The 22,873-nt window shown below is 36.5% G+C and overlaps 1 protein-coding gene across 3 annotated transcripts in view; it reads left to right on the top strand.

Moving 5' to 3' along the window:
- The window catches only part of THADA (THADA armadillo repeat containing), a 160,445-nt gene that overhangs the window by 4,915 nt on the left and 132,657 nt on the right, over window positions 1–22,873 (top strand). The window contains exons 7-21 of one of the 3 annotated variants that reach the window (XM_035897022.1): window positions 235–421; window positions 1,093–1,187; window positions 1,491–1,711; window positions 2,702–3,393; window positions 4,047–4,198; window positions 4,347–4,502; window positions 5,672–5,794; window positions 6,296–6,419; window positions 7,866–8,014; window positions 8,885–9,095; window positions 10,403–10,538; window positions 10,878–11,011; window positions 11,436–11,594; window positions 12,792–12,949; window positions 17,589–17,698. In XM_035897022.1, coding sequence (XP_035752915.1) covers window positions 235–421; window positions 1,093–1,187; window positions 1,491–1,711; window positions 2,702–3,393; window positions 4,047–4,198; window positions 4,347–4,502; window positions 5,672–5,794; window positions 6,296–6,419; window positions 7,866–8,014; window positions 8,885–9,095; window positions 10,403–10,538; window positions 10,878–11,011; window positions 11,436–11,594; window positions 12,792–12,949; window positions 17,589–17,698 — 2,807 coding nt within the window. Of the gene's footprint in view, window positions 1–234; window positions 422–1,092; window positions 1,188–1,490; window positions 1,712–1,820; window positions 1,891–2,701; window positions 3,394–4,046; window positions 4,199–4,346; window positions 4,503–5,671; window positions 5,795–6,295; window positions 6,420–7,865; window positions 8,015–8,884; window positions 9,096–10,402; window positions 10,539–10,874; window positions 11,012–11,435; window positions 11,595–12,791; window positions 12,950–17,588; window positions 17,699–22,873 lie in introns of those variants that run through there. The other 2 variants (XM_009641571.2, XM_035897021.1) reach the window with 2 other exon arrangements.

The raw sequence follows: 22,873 nt of genomic DNA, 5'->3' as shown, positions 1-22,873 counted from the left end.
TGTTAAATTCATTTTAAAACACTGCCTTTGAGTCTGCTGCTTGTTTTCCTGTAGTTAAGTATCTGATCAACTCAAACAATAAATTAGTTTTTACCATTAATTCTGTCTGAAGTTGGCAGAAGGTACTTATCTGGGGATGGTGAAGTATGGTTTGTGTTTCCTTTTTGTGTGTTATGTCTGTCTGTTTTTTGTTTTGTGGTTGGTTTGTGTTTTTTTTTCTCTCCCCACAGAAAGAATCGTGGAAATCGTATTGTTCAGACTCAGTTGATGCATGATTTACTGATAGCCATTAAAGTGTCAATGATGCTTGTACAGCAATTACAAGAAAATATCCAGGGAAGTCTTTGGAAACACCATGAGTCTTTTGTTTGGCAAAGTATGTGTAGTTTACTGAAAAGCTCCACAAACTTCCTGATGGATGGTAAGTTTAATAACATTCAAAACCAAATATTTTTATTAAGTCAGTTTTGTTGTCTTTGTAGTAAACACAACCTGTATGTATAAAAACTCAGTTTAGCTTGAATGAAAATTGAACTGCTGAGATTAATGGGAGTGGGAGGGAGCAGTAGTAGGTCTTCCGGCAAGCTATGATTTGTAGATTGTAATTTTGAAGTGTACAGTTTAACTTCTCCTACTAAAAAAACCCAACATAAATTCTATTACTAATAATTTAGAAACTAAGATAAATACTTTTGAGACTCACTGAATGTCTGTGCCTACCAAAAATTTAGTATCTGTATGAATTAGGCTGTCAGAACTGTTTATTGATGCATTATAACTAATTATGTTTACTTCTACTGTACAAAAATACCTGTGTAAGAATTTAATATAAATGTCAATAGGCTCTGCCACAGTCCTTGTCTTACTGGGCAGTTCTATGTTTTCTCTCTGTTAAAAGGTATTAATGGTTTCCTATTATGCTGGAGTATAAATTCATTAATACTTGCTATCCAGGCAGACACTACAGATTTGTGATTATACAACTACAAGTAGTCTAGGAAAATTTAGTACCATCTTTATTATTTTGATACATAGTTCTAGCACACAATGTATGCTGAACTCTAATGTAAAATATCTTTCTCTGCTGTGCAGCAAGTCTCCTGCAAACTGTTCAGACTACCTCAGGACTGGCTGTTATTCTGTTTACAAAAGCTATGTATGAGCCAGCTGAAGAATTACCTTCCTTGGTAAGTGTATTTCTTCACTAAAGACTGTGAAATGTCATAATGTTGTTCATCAGTGCTACCAGTGTTGTTCAGAGGCTTTGCTGATACAGATAGCAGGACTTGCCGCCCTCTGTATCAGTCTTTTGCTGGAGTGTGAATCCTTTATTCTCTCCATGCTGTATGAAATAATAAGGCTAGGGTTTTGAATTTGAGGAAAACAATGTCCAAGAAATGTCTTCAGATTTTCTAAGATTCTCAGTTATGCATGAAATAGCTTCTCTGCTGTGCTGAGATACTGTGATGGATCTTATTTTGCTATTACAGGTCAGTGACTTGCTTCTTGGGTCAGTGAAACACACAGGTGTGCCAGCGTGGTTTGTGAGTAATTGTGGGACTCTGTGTACAGAAGAACTCCCTGACTCGGTCCTTCTCTTTCTTTGCCATGGAGCACTGGCTATGCTGGAATGGAAAAACGGCAGCATGGGTGAAAATGGAGAGAAACTATTATTAGATATTGCATCAGTCTTGTTGTCTTTGAGTTCAGAGTAAGCCTGTGTTTTGATTGGTATTGTTTCACATTTATGAGGAGGGGGTTGATCTTTTTAGTTGTTTTTTTGCATGGCTCATATGGTCCTGGTGGAATGTCTCTTTGATGTTTTCATGAAGTGTAATGTGGTTTCTGCCACAGATCGTGTCATCTTTTTAATACATCAAGAATAACTCGGTAAGTCTGAAAAAATATAATGTCTTGATATTGCACAGATGGTTCTAAGTTAAAATTTTCTCTTGCATGCTAAAACGAAATCTTTGTTTTCCAACATAAGTTGGGATTAATTTACCAGCTACCTGATAGTAAGGTGTGGCAGAATCAGTTGCTATGTAGACAGATAAACTTTAGTTTCAGGATATCACCTCATATGCTTTTAAAAGTACATAAGAAAACAAAGTGTGCCAATGAGTAGAATACTTGAAGCAAGATGAGTTTTAATTTTTTTTGCTGGCTGCAAGCATTGACTGCTTGCATCTAATGGACTACCAGCACTATTGGGTAGGAGATTAAAATGTGTACTCAGTTCGACTTTTGTTCCTGCCTTGGAGGTCAGCTTTGTGATTTTGTTTTTGCGTGTATGGTATTCAGTTTCTATGGGTTTACATGGCAATGGAAAGTTTTCCTTATATTTTCGAGAAGCATGCAATAACATAATGCTGCTCAAATATTAACATGTGGATATTCATTTTTATTTTTGTTTTTAAAAGAGCAGGTGTAGTGGCTTGCCAGTTTTCTTTTCTCCATATTTAGGGGTTTTAGCTGTGACCAGTTAACAGCATGTCAGGTAACTTAAGTGTGTGCTTTGCAACATCCGATTAATCATCCCCTTTTTGTGTTAGTTCCTTTTCTTCAGTGAATGGTTAGTGTACCCTTACCTGTTTTAGTGTGAGGTAAACTCATGTGATGAATAATTATTTTGAAATAAAAAAAAAAATGGAAAAAACGGACAAATGCAAATAATGAACTTTTTTGTTCTTTTTAAAAGGTTGAAAGAATCCAGTATGGCCACGTCTTTGTCTAGAATCCTTGCTATTTGGACTAATTCAGCACAGGCTGCCCTCGTTTCAGGCTCCCCAAATCTAAAAATCAAACTTAATGGGAACTCAGACGTAATTGGGAAGCTGCTGGAATACATTTATACACACTGGGAACACCCTCTGGATGCTGTTAGACACCAAACTAAATTGATATTCAAGAATCTTCTTCAGATACACCGAACCACCATTACTGGATCCAGTGAAAAATCAGATCCATTCTTCGCAAGGCTGATGAAGCGTTTACTAAGCTTGGAATGGCATGTAAAAGGGAAATATGCTTCTCTTGGCTGTCTTGTGGAGTGTGTGGGCACTGAAAGTATACTACAGTTGGACAGAACAATTCCAGTACAAATCTTGGACGTGATGAATGATCAGTCTCTTGCACCCTATGCTAGTGATCTTTTGGAAACCATGTTTACAAATCACAAAGCCCATTTTACTTCAAGTTTTCAAGAAAGCACTTGGATTGACCAGTGGCATGACATTTGGGTCTCTCCTCTTCTAGTAATACTGTGTGAAGGGAACCATGACCAAACTACTTACATAATAGATTACTATTTACCAAAATTGCTCAAGTGTAGCCCTGACAGCCTGAGCTACATGATTAGAATTCTTCAGGCTTCTGCAGATGCTAATCTAGGTAAGAAAATAAATACTGTATTTGTAATTATGATTTTATAAAAAAAAAATCTCAGAAATACGATTTCTGTTCTATTAATTATTAGAATTAATTTGGGAGAAAAATTCCAGATGTTTACTATTGCTGTTAGTATTTCAAGGTGGAATTCATAATAATCATAAGTGTGTCTTCATGCCATGAGCAAAATAATTAGTATTCTAATTGTGGGTGCCTTACTGTTCTCTTTGCATGCCAAGCTTTGTTACTTATCAGTATTTTTTTCTACTATTTTTCTGTTCTGCTGTTATTTCTACACAGGCGTGTCCAGTAACAGGGCTTTACAGATTGTTCTTTGTTGCAAATATGTGGATATGAGAGTTATGATTCTCTTGTGGTTTTTGACATAATTTAGCATAATACTAAAATAGGGGCTTGTGAGGTCTCACAAGGTCCTTTTTTCATATGACATGTTCAAGACAAAGCTTTTTGGGAACGAGGCGATTTAGATCTAGTTTAATCTATAACAGACACTGTCTTTTGGGGTTTATGGGGTAAAAAATAAAAGGGGGATCGGGGTCGTGTTAGAAGTATCGGGAGTTTTTGACAAGCATTGCAATTAGTATGTTGTTTTTGTTAATCAAACTATAATTATTCCTGGTTTTCATTTTCTTTAGGCTCTTGCAGTACTAGAGGAGCTCTTGGAGCGTTAATGGCATGCCTAAGAACAGCCAGGGCTCATGGACACCTGGAACTTTCAAATATCATGAGCAACGGTCTTGTATCCACTGAACGTATAAAACAGGGTCTAGTTCATCAGCACAATCAGGTAGAGGGACAACGGGGGGGGAGGGGTTGTGTCTTTAAATTAGAAGAATTGCTTCAATCCTAAATACTACGTCAGCATTGTTTTGAAACAAAGGCATCATCATAGGTGCCTCTAACTCTTTTGTGGTTAACATTTAAATATCTTTCAGGTTTGCATTGATGCTTTAGGTTTACTTTGTGAAACCCATCGCAGTACGGAAATAGTGTCTATGGAAGAAATGCAGCTCATTCAGTTTTTTATGATGTACAACTTGAACAGCCAGTCTCCTTCAGTAAGGCAACAGATAGGTTCTTTACTGAGAAAGGTAATTTAAAACAATAAACAATGTCTAATGTGCCTATTATGTTAGTTATACAGCATTGAAAAAAAAAAAGAAATCCTATTGAGTACGTTATGAAGTTGCTCATCGTAAAGAGTAGAAGCTCTAAGACCAGGACTATGTTGTACGTGTTACCCAACTGAATGGTGATAAGTCATTGGAGGCAAGGATGGCTTAAGCAAAAAAATTAAGGGTTAGGCACAGGCACTTGATCATGAATGGTAATGAGTGTTACTTAACATGCATACTTTACCAATAGCAAAGCAGTGTGCTGTAGAGTAAGCAATGAGCCTTGTGTTGCCTTTGTTGTGGACTAGGAGTTTGCTTACGTAGACTCGGGCAAATTCACAGTCACTTGATCAGCCTCAGCAATCTGATTTGGAAGATGAGGTAGAGGAATATTAAAGGAACCCCATGACATGTGGCTGTGTTGTTTTAGTCTGCAGGGATTGAGTGTGTCAACATTGTAGAGGTTGCCAAGGTCACATATAGATCATGATAGAAGGATATGGATAAAATGAGGAAACCATGTATGTATAAAGAACATTCTGGAAGATGTTAATGGCAAAAGAAAGCGGTGTGGAAGAATAAAATAATTAGGGATGGGGAAAATTGAGGGAATACGTTTGGTGGAAACGAAAGAAGTCCATCTCTTTCTTTCCTTTTTTGCCTGATGCAGACTGAGGAATATGAGATGGAAAAGTAATGTTACAGGGAGTGTAATAAGAAAAGAAATAATACTGGTGGGTAATAAAAGAGCTGGGGGAAGCACTCCTGAGGTGGATCAAACTCTGTAAAAGACACTGAAGCTATAAAAATTACATGCATTAATTGAGCTTTTTTTGGTAGAGGAACTTATATTCCACAGAAAATGGGGAGGTGGGAGGAGAAGACTTGGCATGAATTTAAGGAGGAAGGTGGAAGAATGTGTTGGAGATGCAGAGGGAGGGGAAAAAGGTTGGTCACAAGAGAGATGGGGAGCAAAAAACTTGGTTTTGGAGTGGAGAGAGAAGGATCTGTTCTGTGTTATGCTGTATGCAAACTTTTTAAAAATTACAAGCAATATAGTCTGGAAAATAAGCTGAAAATCCCCCTTTCCCTTATTTAACTGTGAATGACTCTTGCCTTACCTATGTTTTGCTTTTGTTTTAAAGTTATTTTGTAGGATACAAGAAAGTTCCCAGGTGCTTTATAAATTGGAGCAAAATAAAACCAAGCAAGAGTTACTTGAAAACTCAACTATAAAGCATCCTTCAGGGATTTTGCAGCAATATAAAGTAAGTTGAGACTCCTAGAGATATAGATATAAGAGGGGGGATAATATTTCTGAAAGATAGTTCCTTGCTGCTCTCCAGAATGATTGGTGAGAGAATGAATGGCTGTGAAGACTTCCGTATGAAAACTTTTGTATTTGTCCTTTTTTCCTATTGTAAGGGTCACATCATCAGTTTCTTTGTGTTAAACCGTTTCTTGTCTTGAGTTCTGCTTTTCTTGTTCAACTAATTTTCAAAGTTTTGCTGCAATGGCCATCTTTTTGTGGGAGTGGGGAAGGGAAACTGTTTCTTTAAAATAAACCAAACAATTTTTCAGCCTTCACGGTACTCAAGGAAACAAGAAATTTGTCAGTACTATGAAGGGAGGCCTCCCCTTCTTCCAAAACTGTAAGGTCATAATTTTTTGGGTAACATGTAAAGCAGAATGTCCTGAATTCAGTTAATTAGACTTCTGTTTGTAGGACAGCAAGTGAACTGTCTTAAAATTTTTCTTGTGATTTTCAGGATTTCATGTCATCTGTATGTGACAGGCTTTTTGAGGTACTGTTTCCTGGTTCATCGCACCCAACCAGATTTTCTGCACTAACTATTTTAGGATCAGTAGCAGAAATATTTTCTGTTCCAAAAGGTGAGAAGCCTGATTTATGGGCTGTAGCAATGGGAGATATTGAAGAAGTTTCTTTTATGCCAGCTAGTCAATTTCTGTCGAAGTAAAACGCTATTCTTAGTCCTTAATTTCGGTGGCATTTGCTGTGTTGCTTTCATTTTACCTGAAGGAAGGTTAGTAGGTTTTATTGGAAAATGGAATATTGAAGCAAATGCAAATGTTTATGGTCAGTTGAGTATCTTCCATACATTGGGATAACCTGTTATTGGCATAACCTGTTTTTTAGCAAGTTTTCTCAGTTAATTTTTGTTATTGTGAAGAAAACTTTGGACGAGATAAAAAATATTTGCTAACTTTACCCCCTTTTCCTGTTCTAACATCTTGGTAATATGTAATTTAAAACTTTGAGACCATAAAACCTCTTCACTGAAAAGGCTTTCATATTCTCATGATACTATTATACTAAATGTGGAACAATTTAGTTGGACAGTTTATGATGTTGTGCTGCTGTTACTTTAAATTTTCTTCACAATGTTATGACAACCCCAAATCAAGAAGTATTAGTTAGAGCCTTGGAGTATTGATGGTCTTGCTAAATCTTGTCTCTGGATCATATGGCTAACGTAAAAGTATGTTTTCAGTCTTAAATTGTAACTTTTTTTTTAAAGAAATGAGACATGTACGATAAAAGTTGATTTTGAGATGGAAGAAAAATGCATTCTTTTCACAATCCCCCAATAAATCATGAACACATTAATTTTATAATGATGAGTTTGTGGTATGTTGTTGCTGCTTTTTTTTTCTTTTTCTAATATAAAGTTGTATTGAGAGTTGTTCATAATAGCAGCTTTAGGATTTCAAAAGCCTGGTATTACTTCTATAAAGGTGATTTAGCTGCTGCTGTGTTCTGTGCTGGAATGTGGTGCACTTGTTTACATCTTAAAATTTCTGGCTTCTTTACAGCATTAGGTCAGTTGCCAGAAGTCATGACTCCTTTAAATCTAAATTAAAAGCAAAAAATTGTAATGGCTTCCATTTCAGGGGTTTATTCCTATGACAAAAAGAACCCCAAAAAACAAACCCTAAACACACTGAAGTTTTAAACTTTTTTTGAGAGGAAGTATTTTCTAATGTTACATACTTCCAGGAAAAGAACTTCTAAGCAAAGCTAAAACAAAGGTTATTTTCAATGCTGAATTTAATGTGAATAAATGGGATTCTGGTTTTGGCAGTAAATTACTTTCTGTATTACTGAGAGTAATTTTTTGGATATGGTAACCTTTTTATTTCAACAGTAAACATGGCATTTTAAGACCTATTAAGAGAAGTAAGTAATTTTAAATTAATGCTTTAGCTAAAATTTTATTTTAATGCTTCTTCTAGCATAGCTAAGCAAAATGTGAATACAGTGCTTATTCTGGAAAGAATTACAGCAAAACTATGTAAGACATTGATTTCTTTGAACAGGGCAGGCACAAGTTTTTCAGTTGGATCAGGAGATTGATTCTACTCGTGTCCAAACTTTGATCCGGTGTTTTGCTAGTACTTTTGAGGAAGTAAAAGTTTTGGCATTTGGGCTTTTGATGAAACTACGTGATGTTGCATTTAATTTACAGGTATGTAATTAAAAATAGTTTAAAGGGAGTAATTTTGTGAAAGATGAATATTCTATATTATAACAGGTGCTTGGGTTAGGTACAAAGCTTAATTCTTGAAAATTAGTAGTCGGTCCAAGTTGCCTGCAGTAAGTGTTCATCGCTAGCATCTTCTGTGTATTTTAACAGAGCTTCTGCCCTTACCTAAGGAGGTTTGTTTCACTAATGAATGGAAGGAGTTGGGAAGTTCATTGGGTATGAATGTGAACTATCAGAGAAATAGTTAATGCAAGCTCATTGCTTATCTGTGACTTCCCTTTGTAAATGATTTAGGCATTTTGACTTGGTTACTCTTGTATTTTAAGAAATGCAGCTCTGTCTTTCTTTTCCTTTCTGATTGGTGTCAGATTTCATTAGCTGATTGTCTTTTTTGATTTCTCCCGAAGTTTGCCTTTTGACTCAATACTTATTTTTCTGTTTATTCATAAAAAGTTACTTCTAAGTTCATAAGTACTGGTGAACAAACACTGTTTCCTGTCAAACTGTGCTTCTCTGTGATGTCTGTTAGCAGATAAAACACAGTACTTAAAAAAAACAACCCAAAACACCAAACAAAACCAAAACCATCCTCCTGTGAAGTGCAGCGTGTTTGAATACTGTTTTATAAATGACTGTCCCCATGCTCAGTGTGGATGCAATTGTGTCTGCTAAATACATACACATGCATGTTTTGAGTGTAAGGTGATCAGCATACAAAATCAGTGATTTTTAAGAAGTATGTACCAGCAAACTTACTGAAAAGCAGGTTCTTAGATTCCACGGTGCTTAATTAGCTTAATTAAGTCAATATGGAAGTTCAATAAAATGAGCAGTATTGGGTTTTTTTTTCAGGATTCTGAAAATCTAGATCTCCTATTCCAAGCAGCGATGGATCTTAGCACAAGTACCAAGCCATATGATTGTGTCACTGCCTCGTATTTGTTGAACTTTTTGGTACATCACAAAGGACTACAGCATGTTTGTTTAGGAAAATGGATTGAGCATAACCACCAGAGGGATGGAAACACATCAGTAAGCACAGTGGAGAAGAACACTTTAGCAGGTAAGCGATTGGGGAAATGAAGCCCCATGTTCCTGATATTTATTTGAAACCTTACTGCTTTTCCTTAAGGCTTTTGGTAGAGGGCATAATGAGGAAGAGATGCTTACTTTTCATAGGATTTTAAGTATACTTTGTTTTGCTGTTAAGCCAGGTGCCTTTGTAAGATCTTAATCTAGTCCTGTTCATGCTTGAGGCTATTGAATGTACTTAGAAGGTGGGTTTTGCTATTATTTTGATCAGAGGGAAATTGACATTGAGGCCCTGGTAGCTAGCCTGATGAGACTGTGCACTTGAAGTGCAGGAAAAACACCTCCGCTTCCTCTAAGAGCTTGCTCACCCAGAGCAATGTTCCAGTACTTGATATTTGCAGTGCTGCCCCTTGGAGCTCTGTTCACTTGGAACCATTTTTCTGAGTGGCTTGCAGTCCTGCACATACATTTCTGCAGTAATTAGGCTGTGTTCACATGTAAAATATTTTTCTTCGGTTTAGTGCCTCTGGAAGAAAGCTGAGAGGCTACATCTGGCAGATTTGGAAAATTTGTTAAATAGACTTCCTCCACCTTTTGTAATTCAAAATAAAGCATTGTAATTTGTAGTAAACTCACTATTGTTTACTTTTTTGTGCTATTATTGGCTTCTCTACAGATGCCTATGAATACTTCATAGGTAGTGAAATCATGATTTTGAGACATGGTGGTTGTTCCCATAAATGAAGCAAATGCATTGGTAACCTCGTGTCATAGAGATCTCCTGTTGTTAGTTGTCTGTAGTTTATTTGGGTCTGTAATTCATTCTGATTCTGACACTGAGACGCTGCATGATTTAAATAAAACAGGCACACGTATCCTTGAAAATTGGGCAGGTTTTTTAGTGGCTAATGTAAGATTCAAATATTTAACAGTAAACTTCCGATCTTTAATATTTTGCTGAACTGTTTGTTGCATTAACCTGTCTCTGAGGGTGAGGTCTGACTTCCAGTATGTGGTAGGTAACTTCTTTTGACTTCATGATGAGCTGTGAGGCTGTCCCTGACTATAGGATGGATCTAGGCTGTGCTTTTCACAGCGGCTGTTTGATTCAGGTAGACAGACTGAATTGCCTATAAAAAATATTGCTGGAGTTTAGGTAACTGAAAATCAGTAATAACTTATTTAAATGACAAGAGAGTAAACAAGGAAATTGCTGTGCATTTTCCATTGAATTCTTGTGTAAACAGGGTTTATCCCTATTTCTTCAAAGCAGACTTGTTTCTTAGACAATACAGTATATGTATATGTAATGCAAATCCGTACTTTTTAAAATTTTAGTTATCAAGCTTTTGTTGGTGAATGTTGAAGAAGAAATACTTCAAGCTAAGAAGTCTCTGCTTCAAGCAGCAGCATCATTCCCAATGTATGGGAGAGTGCATTGTATAACTGGGGCTTTGCAACAGTTACCATTTAAGTAAGTATAATGTATTGCTAAGTAGTAAGTTGTAATTTGGTATTTAAGCACAGTGGAAGAGCTGCTCAGGAGAACATAAAAGCATACAGTGTTATTTGTAATGAAATCCAGTACCTGTGGCTTTCAGAACTCTTACTGGCTGCTGCACTGTTTAGCTAGCTGTTGGATACTTCCTTTGTGTGTATTAAAACTCAGTCTTAGAACTTTTCAAACTGTGTCCTATTTACAGTTTTCATAAATAGTTGCAGAAGTGTTTGTAATTTCAGTTCTTTCTTTTAGATATAAAATAATTTTAATGCATGTTGTGTTGGTTTTTGTTTGGTGTTTTTTTTTAAGTAGCTTGACATTGGTAGCTGAATGGAAGGAAATGGTGGCCAGGCTCATTCTGATGTCATACAAACTCTCTGCTGTAGTATCACCAGTAGTGCAGAGCTCATCACCAGAGGGTCTTATTCCAATGGATAGTGATTCAGGTAAACAAAAAAAAATAAACAAAACCCCAAAAGAGTTCTGTTAAAATCTGGAGCTTCTGAAGTTCTGTTTGCCTTACAGCGATTCAGAACTAGAGCTAGCACCCCTCCCTTTCAATTTCTCATTTTATGTCATAATCTTAAGCCACTCTTTTAACTTCTGATAGAGGTTGTCTTGACTTCTGCACTAAAAAAAAAGAACCCAAACCATTTGCAGATTGTGTTGTTGCATCTGTTTCAAAACGGATGACTGTAGAGTCCAGTTTTCTTTCTTCCTTAATCCTCATAATCACCATAGTTTTATATTTGCTTTTTACTGCTAATAGCTTTCTTCTGTACTTACATACCCAAAATGAATTATGTTTGTCTAAAGAACTGGAAGTAAAAAACAAAACTACATTAAATATTCCTCTTGTTTAATGTGTAGAAAGTGCAAGTCGCCTGCAGATGATTCTGCATGAGATACAGCCACAGGACACGAATGATTATTTTATGCAAGCAAAAATTATGAAAGAGCACTGCAAAGTCAAGTCTGAAAAGCAGGCTGACCACAAGCCAATGGAAAATACTTGCACAGAAATGAGAGGTAAATCCAATGCGGTATTAGTAATTAAATCAAGATATTCTTTATAGAGCAGGCATTTTACATGGGTGATCAAAATTGGAAGTTATTTGCTCCGTATAATGTTTCACGTCTTCAATAAATCTGTCAGAAGCTAGTTATTCATGGGCATGGTTTTAAAGACTAATTCACTGTGTTTCTGGAAGATTGTGGTTAATCTCTCTTAGCGCGCAAGTCAAAATGAGTTGTTTTGATATTGGCCTAGACTCTATTGCCTTAACTGCACTGGCCAGGTGATCTTTAACACCTTTTCTGTCAAGCAACGCTTTTAATGCATTTCTTGTTGAAAGCTGTTAGTGAGATTTCCCTCTCCAGTGTACACAAGACTGGTGGGGAATATGTTCATGCAATAAAACTTACTGCACGAAATCACATAAGCAGAAGTTTCTGTTTGAAAGATTCCCGTGGTAAAATGTTAGATAGTATTTGTCTACGTTAATGAATAGCAGCTATGAAATTGAACCTTACAGTGACAAAGAAATTGTAGACTTTGGCGTATTTCATGTATGCCAGCATAAATTTATAGAATATCTGTACATTTTAAAGTTTAATAGTTTATGCAAGATTTTTAAGTCTTAAATATTTGAACTTTCTTTCCTCACATGTTTTTTTTCCTATGTTTAAAATAGTTTTGGTTGGGCCATATGTTTTGTTTCATGAAAAGAAGTCTGTAAATATGTTAAAGTGGCACAGTGGCCACCAGATGGGGGTGTTGCATTACAAACGTTATGCCTTTGCCAGGCCTCTTCCTATGGGGGCACCTGGGTTAAAAACCAAGTAGCATACAGTGAGGGATGGATCGATGATGGACGTGGAGTTTGTTGCAGCCTGGCTCCAAAGTTGTAGGTGTTTGTACAGAGTTCAGCGTGCAGGTGAATACGAAGTGTGACTGAAAGACCTCTACTCTTTAAAATAGCAGTTTCCTGGTGAAATGGTATACTGCTGCCTTTTCTAAGTGGGATACCAAGTACAGTCAGTGTTCAGGAGTGGAAGCAATTAGGGTCAGCAGAACTGAATTATATTTTGGGTTAACAAGTTTAGGGTTTTTTTCATAGTTAATTGTGTTTTTTAAGAAGATCAGGCTAAATGAAATTTAAATTACAAGTTTGTGTCTGAGAACCTTGAGTTACACTATTACATTTGTTGATTTTTATTTTTAAGGTAAAGAAAGACAAACATGTGATGTCACAGCCCAAATGGTTCTTGTATGTTGCTGGAGAAGCATGAAGGAAGTATCTCTGCTCTTAGGGACACTGTGTAAACTTTTGCCTTCACAGGCTGCATCTGAACCCTCAGATGGGCTGATTACTGTAGAACAGGTAGGGAAGTCTTACTGTTATAAAGCCTTCACTTTCTGGCGGGGAGGGAAGGCAGTTTTCAGAAAACCTTTTTCTTAAATCTGCGTTCTATTTGGGATAAGTATTTTTTTTTTATTGCCCTGTTCTCATGGTTTTCTTGTTTTATTATGCTTGGTTAACAGCGTACTTTTTGATAAAGGCATAATTTTATTGTAGTAATAGCTAAGCAAAGAAATTATACATCGCTAACAAACTCAAGGAATATTCATGTATGCTGTGTTCAGGGATACCAATGTGCCTCTGTGTGTGTGGGTGGGTGTGTATATATATATTGATGTGTATTAGGCACTAATACAGTTGCTAAAAAACTTCTAAACCGACTTATATTTAAAGTATCTTTTGTTTCATTTTGAACCCTAGATGTTGGGATTTTGCTTAAAGCTCTTCATTAATTGAACTTCATAATCAATAATTCTGCAAGTCAACCATGCTGACTAGTTGTAGTCTTGTTCTACATAGGAGACTGAATTATGAATAATTTGTATGTAATATGACTCTCTTTTTTTCCTCCAATTTTTTTGATTTAAGAGATCAGAAATGTTAATACGCCATCTGGGTCTCTTGTAGAATGTTGAGTGCAGTGTTTACAAGAAATTAGATTACCACAGGCATTTATTTGGGAAATATTTTGTGTTTATTAAATTTCTGTTTTTAATTGATGACCTTTTCATTTCCATATGGTTTCAACAAAACCAGTCTCTACATGGAAGATTGAAATATGCAAGACATACTACTCTTTAACCTCTTTTTCTTTCCAACAGAAAATATTTATTTAGTTTTTCCTTAGGTGTTAGAACTTTCTCTCATCAGATAAATAGTTGTATAATGCACTGCAGATCTTATTTCTTATGTTATCTAATATTGTGGTGCTATGGAAATAGTGTTAGTATCTTTATTTTTGTGTTGTCTCTAGCCTTCACGTTTTCATCTGGTTAACAGCTGTGCATGTATTGTTGTAGAGGTCTGGAGGGTAGATGAGAGAAGAGATATGCGTTTCCACCATTATGTTCCTTAATCTGCTCCAAGTCAAAAGGGAACTGGTATTTTAGAATGAGTCAGCTCTAAGTGTAGCATCTCTGTCTTTATTTAGAAAGCAGACATTAGTATTTGCCCTTTCAGAAGTGCTGTTATTAAGCAGCATATCATCTTTTCCTATAGTGCCTCATTAGATTATTTATGCTTCTGATGTCTTCCTGTAAAACAGAATGTCTGCCTTCTAATTTGAAGAATGCTAATTGATGAGAAGTCAATTTGAAATCCTGATTTTCCTCAGGTTTGTAAGGGAATACACAAGGAAATACAATTTGCCTGAATACATAACAAAAACAGGAAAATACATGGCCATTTTCTCTACAATTTTTGTAGCTGGCATTATCCTATTGTAAACCCCCCCCCCAAAAAAAAACCCCAAAAAAACCAAAAAAAAAAACCCAAAATGAAAAAGAGGGGATTTCATCATAAATGACTAGGAAATGTCAATATCAGAACTGCTGCGGCTTCAGACTTTTAATAAACACTTTTGAGTGTTGAGAAATAAGAGAATTGGATTTTGGTATCTTATGCATATAGAGCTTTCCCTTAAAGTTGCCCATTCTCTTTATTCTGTAAGTGTTAAAAGAGATTTAAGAATACAGAGGGGGAAAAGTCAAGAGAAACCTTGATCATACTGCCTTGAGTCAGGGCTAAGTAATTGTTGAGAAAAATCTAGTAGCACCACTTGGCCATTCTGTGTCATCCTGTTGCAAAGCCTTCCTCGTCTTGTACCTTGCTTCATGTCTAGGCCAGTAACTGTGTTAAAATGTACTATATGGGAATCACTGTTACTGTCACTATTCACACAAAATACCATAGTGTTGAATTTGCACAATCACTTGATTATTTTTGCCCTCTTTTTAATTGAGCGTGCAAATAAAAAGGCAATGGCTTAAGACATTAAGAAATGGCACGACAAAATCATATTTCTTGGTAGGCAGTGGTGTTAGCCAGCTACTCATGGCACTAATTCTTGATTTCTCTTTGTAGCTGCTAATGCTGTCGGTTGTGGTGTGTACCTATGTAGAATTTGGTAGAGAGGCAGCTCTTGTTTGATACTTTTTTTTTTTTTTTTGTTACTAGAAGTTGGGACAACATCAAATTTGCACTTTCTTTGTCTTTTGAGTAGGAGATTGGGTTTGCATGGCATTTGAATGCCACTGTGTGCACTGACTATAACATCTTCAGCTCCTTGGTGTGAAGAATCGTGTATAGAGAAGTCTCAAAATACTGCATTTGAATAGGCTATACTTACGCCACTGGTGCGAAAGTGTGGTTCCCATTGCTGCTTTAGAGTTTGTTCTCTTCAAGGAACAGTTTCAAACAAACAAAAGCCCCAAACCTACCAAAAAATGACATCTCCCTAATTTTTAATGTAATAGGTCTCCCCCTCTGGAGTTCAATATGTTTGGCAATAGTTCACTGGCTACAAGTTGTTTCTAACTGTGAGATGCTTTTGCAGTCCTTTGTGGGTTTAAAGCCATCCTTTCGTAATGGTTTGAAAAAATACCCTCTGGAATTTAGGACCCTACTTAAGTGAAATCTTATTGCCAGGAGAATAAGATATAGAGGCACAAATGTACCTAACGGCTTCTCAGAGCACTTTTGGAATCTCTTGTACAGAATTTATATCTTGAATACTGAGATTCTTGGTCTCAACAGCAAGCATGGCCCTGTAAATTTTTGCATTAGTAAGAGTAACCTGTCGTACTCTTATGTTTTTGACCAAGGTGATAGAATGTATTTAAGATATTTGCACTCCATATTTGAGTATTTTACCTTGAACTGGGGTGTTATCTCCTGTGCACGCAGAGTTGGTAGGGTCACCTTTTCTTATTGTTGCTGGGGATCTTTGTGATGTTGTAGAGAATGTGAATTCATTAACTTATTCTCCATCCTGGCATACGAAGTGCTGGTTTTATGATACAGGGAAGCTGGGCACACATGGATAGCATGATGCTATTAGATAAGAATCCATACTTATGCACCTGCCTCAGGATCAGTCCTAAGTCATTTGCGAGAACTGAGTTACGGCAGTGCTTTTTCTTCAAACGTGAATATATCAAGAGTTCAATTTGAACTAAGCTTCTAGTCAATGTGGCTGTTGCAAAAAGCTCAGAAATATAAGTCATACAGTTGAAAGTTGTATGACCCCCCAAAAAAAATAATCCATATGAATTATTCTAAAAACGTAAGGGTGGTGGTGGAACAGGACAATAATTTGTTTTCAATGTGTATGGTTTTCTTGGTTTGGTTTTGTTTACACACCTGGAGAGTTGGTCTGCCTGCGGGGTCAGTTCCATCTGAAAAAAGGGCACTTACTCCTGCTTTTGGGCTAGAAAGCTGAAACTCTGTAGGCACATAAAGTAGCTTAAAATCCACTTAGAGAAATGACTAGTTTAGCTCAAATAGCTCCAATTATTGTTTGTTTCACATGAGGTGGGTTTTAGCTGCAGGAAATAATAAGTAGCCTTAGTCTCCAATTTTCTTTATTATTGCAATCTCACTGCTTGGGTAATATGAATTACTTAACAGTAGGGTGGAAAACTGTATAGCTAGATATGACGTTAACTTCTCTGACATCTTAATTACTTGTCAGACTATTAAAGTATGTTATTTTATAAAAGAATAACCAGAAGTTTATAAGAAACTGACACGATTTTATGCTTGGCTTTATCTAAAGCTTTGAAGAACCTTTTGCTGAAGAACTCTAAGGAAATATTCCTGAAGAAAATTTTGTGTGCTAGAATTAAGTGTATGCTATGTGTATTAAAAAAATTATATTAGAAGTTTGATTTAGACCTTGAAAGTTGATGAGAATTGGAGAAAAAAAAAAAAAGTGTATCTTTGTAGAATGAGATTGTGTGGAATTGTAAGCTTCCAAACAGGTTTAAAAACTTGGTGTCCTGGTAGAGCTGTAGTAAGTAACTATCAGTGAAAGTTTAATTACAGCATTTAGCTTTTTCAGTCTTTTAAATGTAGCTCTCATTATTACATACATACTTTTTTTTTTTAATTTCAAAATCGTTTCAGTAGTCAAAGGCAATTATGCCGGATCCTGGAGCCTTAAAAATAGCTAAGGTAGATTTGTTTCCCTTTAGCACAATCTTTGAAATTTGAATTTCTTATCTTTCTCAGATGTTTTTGTAGCTGTTTATTTCTGGTTTAGTATGTATTTTCTTTGGGATTTTAGGTAAGAGTGGAGGCAAACAAGAAGGATTCTAAGTTTGTTTCCTCTGAAAATCAGGGTTGTCACTTTCTTTTCTTAAAATTTAAGTGTGTTCCTCTTTGCCAAATAGCTAATTTTATGTCCTTTATTTATTTTTTTTTTTGGCCTTTTTTCAAGGACACAGCACTACCCATTTAACCTGAAAAACTGAGTATAATATTTGTTATCCTTAAAGTAAGTGGGTTTTTATGATAGGACTAACAATTGCTTTTTGCTTTTGCCAGTGGCCTTTCCAACCAGGGGAAACATTGATGCTTTTAATTGCAGAAGTATCTTTTATATATAAGAGAATTGTCTATACATAATTTCAAATAGCTTTTTTTGTTTTTTCTCTTGTAGGTTAAAAATATTGGGGACTACTTTAAACATCATCTGCTGCAGTCGAGGCACAGGGGTGCGTTTGAATTGGCATACGCTGGCTTTGTGCAACTTACGGAAATGCTTTCCAGGTAGAAGATGGGCAACTTACTATAATAACAACATATTTTTAATAATAATAGTTTTACCAAACTATGGCATCTATCCTGAAATTGGCTGTGCAAGCAGAAACTTGATTTCATGTGGATTTTATTTGAGTTTGGTGTAGGCATGATTATGACATTAGTTACCGACGTCTGTGACTTGGACTGCGATACTTATGGTTAGGGATGGTGCTTAGGCATTGAAAGACGATACAGGCATTTAATGCTTGCTGCATTTTTCTCCATTTCTGGTGTGTTAGTTTGCTGAACAGCTCTCAAAAGCTTTTGGGAAAATGAGGAGTGTAGAATTCTTTCCCCCTAGCCCCCCTTCCCCAGTCCTTTATGAAAATGAATGCCAGACTTTTTGTTTCAGCCAGGATGTTTTCCTGGAAACTTTTATTACTTGTCATTGAGTTGTGTATTCTGACATTTGGAAGACTACCTGGCAGCGCATCACAAGATGTGATACGCAATCTTTAAATTTTTTTTTTCTTTCTCGTAGTAACTTTATACTTTCCTAGAAGAACTAAATGAGTAACATTGTCTTGAGGTCTGGGCAAGAGTGTTGGAATTTCCATTACATGCTTAGTTACCTATTTCAAGTGTTGGTAATGTTTTTTTTGTGATATATAGTGATTATATCAAATCCAGTTATTAATATGAGAATTCAAAATCTCTACTGACTTTGTGTGTTTTGTTGTTTGTTTTTTTTTTTTTAATGTAGTTTTTGGAAAGACAAGTCAAATTTTCAACTTAAAGTATATGTATTTTCACACCAATGCCAGATTAAGTAACCAATGTTCTGCTTTTGCCCCAGGTGGGCCAGTTTGAGGCACTTATCTGTTTCTTGTTTATTTTGGGCGGTGCAAGGAAGGAAGAGGGGATAGTTTTGGGTTTTTTGTTTTTTGGTTTTTTTTTTTTAAACTAAAAATAAATTTGGTGATGGAAGCAGTTTTGGTGGTTTTAGTACAGCCACAGCTGCCTGACCAGGCTGACTGTGTGTCCCCTCAGACAGTTTTCCCAACAGAACTGAGGGGCTGGTCTCTGGTATGGGACGGTGGTAGGGTAGCTGTATATAAGTACCCATGCTGCTACAGAAATTGGTATTTGACACATTATGGCCTTCATTCTGTATGCCAGTGAGATGTTAAACTACAAGCCATGATTCTGTCGGTGATCTATCTGTAGAAGGTACGTTATTTCCTTTTAGGTGCTAGCAATCTGAAGCATTTTAAATTGGTCCAGATAAGTTTGTTGAGAGCTCACGCAACCTTACTTTACGCTTGATTATTTACTTAAAAAGGAAAAAAAGAAACTGATGTGTGATACTATTCTTCCTGATCTTTTTGCCGGTCTATATACATTATATACACTTGTATAAATGTTGTGTTCTTTTTCCATAGTATGAGAACTTGGTTCAGGAAGTTTTAAGGTGATGTATCAGAGCAAATTTTAAGGTGATGTATCAGATGATCACTCAGTGTCACCCTTTGTGCTGGCTTCTTATTAACTTCCCCATAGAGCTAGATATTTTCTATTTTCAGTGCTGTGAGCATTGAGAGAGCAGCTCCTACAGTGAGTGAGAAAAAGCTTGCCAAGATGAGTGACTAGAAGCATATTATGGACAACAGTTGAGGTGTTCCCACTTATCTGGGCAGCTTTCTAGAGAAGTGGTTATATTGTCACATCCGTTACTGAATCTAATTTGAATGGGCTATGGAGCAGACATTTTATACTTTTGTTTTTTCCAAGTCAAGTACAAAATACTGTTCTGCTGTCTGCTGCATACTTCTGGCTGCTGTTTATAGATACTTTAGCACACTATGCACCATTTCATTCAGTCTCCTGAAGCGGGTGCTGCACTTGCATTAGTGTTTTTTTATCAAAAAAAAAAAAAAAAAAAAAAAAGCAACCCCCATGGCACCAGCAAAATCCTTCATTCTTTTCAGTGCTTCTCTTACAGACCTCTGACATTGTAACTTAAGACTTTCTGTATCATTATCTAAACTTAGTTTCATATGTGAAACTTGCTTTTTTCCAAAGGTAGGAATAAGTTCAGATAACAAAATATTAACAAATTAGGGCACTGGTCATCTTTTGAGACATACAGTGACCAATTAAAACATCTTGAGTCAATAGCTAGTATTTTCATGTCAGGTAGCATTTCTTTGAAAGTTCATTAAACTAATACAGTTATGTTAATTAAACTAATACAATTATGTTAATAAGCTGTTAACAGTATAGAATGCATTGAAACAATTGCTGAATACTGAAGGAAGTTATCCCTAGGTATGTTAGATGTGAATATAAACGTGTTGATGTAAAAAAAATTCTATGCTTAAGTTGTATGACCTACTGTAGTTTCACAGGATTTATTCCTCCCATCAGATTGAAGAGAGTCTGGCCATCAGAGTAATACTGTTTAAAAAAAAGAAACCACATACCTTTTACTATGACCAGCCTTTTTGAGGGGGGAAAGGAGGTGATCCAAACAGGTATGCAGCACTACCTGGAATAAACTTTGTAGGAAAGACAAAGGAAAAAGCAAGAAATACTGGAAAAAATATAAAACAGGCTGTCAGTTTATAGTGGATTCTACATGGCAGAGTAGCTGTTTTCTTTTATTTTCAGTTTTTTAAATTGCTTTTAAAAGGTGAGGCAAACAGAGTAGAGCAAATCTACCCAGGCTGCAGAGTTCCTGATATGTATGTTCCCTCCCCTTTTTTCTGCCATTGTATTTCATGTAGAGCAAGTATTCCTTTGGGAAAAGCCAGTTTACAAGAACCAGAGAGCACCTCTTCAGAGATACATTTGTTTCAATGGAAGAAGATTAGGAAATATGAGTCTCAAGGCCAATATTTGTGCTTAAAATGAGAAAGGTGACTGATACCAGAATAGCCAACGATGCTTTGGTTTGGTACTCCTGGGATACAGGGAGTATGTTGGTACTTTGCTCCAGAACAGGCGAGTTGAGTCTTTTGGTGAATGCGGTCAGCCTGCAGGTCTGTTGGGTGTCCTGGAATCTTTCCATTTACCCTGTTGCAGCTGAGGGGCTCCACTCTGCAGGTAAATCCTGCCTCTCTCCATAGCGGCCAGGCTCACAGACAGTCTTGAAGCATGCATACCAGAATCTATATTAATTTACTGCTGCATCCACAAATACCAGAGGAGAAAGCCTTTGTCCAGGGCAGCTTGTAGTAATGTACAGCTAAAACGTGATACCTTGTTAAACAGAATTGAACTAAAGATCTGTAGAAGCATCCTTGACACTTTAATTCTTCCTCTAAGACCCGGTGAAAAATCTGTCACTAAGACTGTGTCAAATCCCTTTCCCATGCTTTTATGAAAGACTCCAGTTGAACACCGTCCTTCTTTTATAGCCAAACATTTTCTTAAAACTGTGTGCTGGAATATTTACCATCTGAGCTTGCTTTTAGCTATACAACCCTTAAATACCAGTCTTTATAAGAACCAAGAGTAGACTTCTTTCTAGACAGAGCAATGGTATTCAGGCCTGTCAGAGTTAGTGGTGAAAGAAAAATCTTTCCTCCACAGAGATTTCTTATGAACCTGATGAAATTTGATCTCTGTCTTGACATTTGGATGTAAATTGCTGAGTCTGCTCTAAGTATGCAAGTTACCATTCTTCCTTTTCCCTGTTCATACTCCTTCTGGGGGTGTAATGCTCCCTTTGCCGTGCCTGCTTAATATTGTCTGCGGCTGCACCTTCAGAAAACCATGCAGTTACAAAAAAAGCAACATTCATATCAATGAAATAAGCAATTTTTTAAAAATAAATATTTTCCTGTCATAGGCCCTGAGAAATTACCAATGCTTGTTTGGTCCGGCAACGTGGTGGTTAGGGGAAGTACCTGGAAACCTCTGGGCATGTGTTTTAAACTTGGATCTCCTGTAATCGTTATAAATACCCAAACAATTTCTCTGTTCCAAATGGTGTTTTGCCTGTTTTGCTATTACTTTGTTTAGTGAAGCTTTTCTGAGAGCTCAAGTAGAACATAAAGGTTTCGGGAAATCTCAAAATCATGGTGTTGCATAGCTATGGCTGTAGTGCTTTGCTTCACTAAAGTTGCAGAATGCAAGGAGAAGGCTTGGGAAGAGTTACGGCACACAGTGCAATGTGTTTATTTAGAAATAATGTGTTTTGAACATTTTTAAATGTTCAAATGGGAGCTTAAGTTTAACTTGGTGAAGGCAATTTTATGTCTATGCAAGAAGTTAGGACCATATCGTACAGCTTTCTGGAATACTGTAATGATAAAGAAAAACCCTGCTTTGATTTTGCAGGGGTTTAATCCAGTATCAGTGGAAATTATTCACCTGTACCTAGTCATTGTCTGATCTTCTGTAATATTTCTGTTGGGGAACTGGGAGTAGACCCTCCTGTTCCTTTGCAGTAAACTCTGCTTCTGACCCATTTTGTTGCTCTGATGTGACTGTTACTCTTGGCTTTCCCAGGCCCCTACCATCTGCTCGGGAAGACTTCTTGTAAAATTTAAAAATCATTGATGGACTTTCTAGAGAAATGTACTAGAATTGTCACTAACTTTTCAGCAGAAGTGTATCACAGATGTGAAGGAAAGAATATAAAATGGAGAGAAATAAACTGGGGGAAATAAACCCCTGTTCTTATGTATTGTGATGTTTGTAGGGTTGGGAAATACACTATAGAATGAAGTACAAGATACAATGTTCAGGCACTGCTCAGTTTGAAGACATGTTAATTTTTAACTGTTCATATCCCCCCCCGCCCCAATTGTTTTCCTGCTTGGTGAGAGATTGGAGTAATGATACTGTCTCTGAAATTTTGAGGCCACCCAGGGTTCTCTCTGCTCTGCTTTACTGCTAGAGAAACCTCTAAACAGCACCTTTCTCAATGCATGGAAAATTTTGCTTCATTTAGAGCAGATGCTATGAGAAGGAAGATGCAATTGGAAGGACTTCATACTTTCAGAGGAGTTGTTCTTAAAAGTAGACATTTTCTAGGGTGCCTTACACCTTGAATAGTAATGTGTTTCTGAGGCTGGATTCTTGTCTCTGGATTGGTCTGAGAAGTGCCAGGGGCAGTATGGAGACTAGCTTTATAAAGAGTAGGGATCACATTACCTATGCGAAAAAGAATAATACTGCAGGTCTACTGAGGGA

Source organism: Egretta garzetta, unplaced genomic scaffold (genome assembly GCF_000687185.1).
Source record: "Egretta garzetta isolate BGI_Z169 unplaced genomic scaffold, ASM68718v1 scaffold166, whole genome shotgun sequence".
Taxonomy (NCBI): domain Eukaryota; kingdom Metazoa; phylum Chordata; class Aves; order Pelecaniformes; family Ardeidae; genus Egretta; species Egretta garzetta.
The sequence above is the reverse complement of the archived record's forward strand: the minus strand, read 5'-3'. Positions and strand labels throughout refer to the sequence as shown.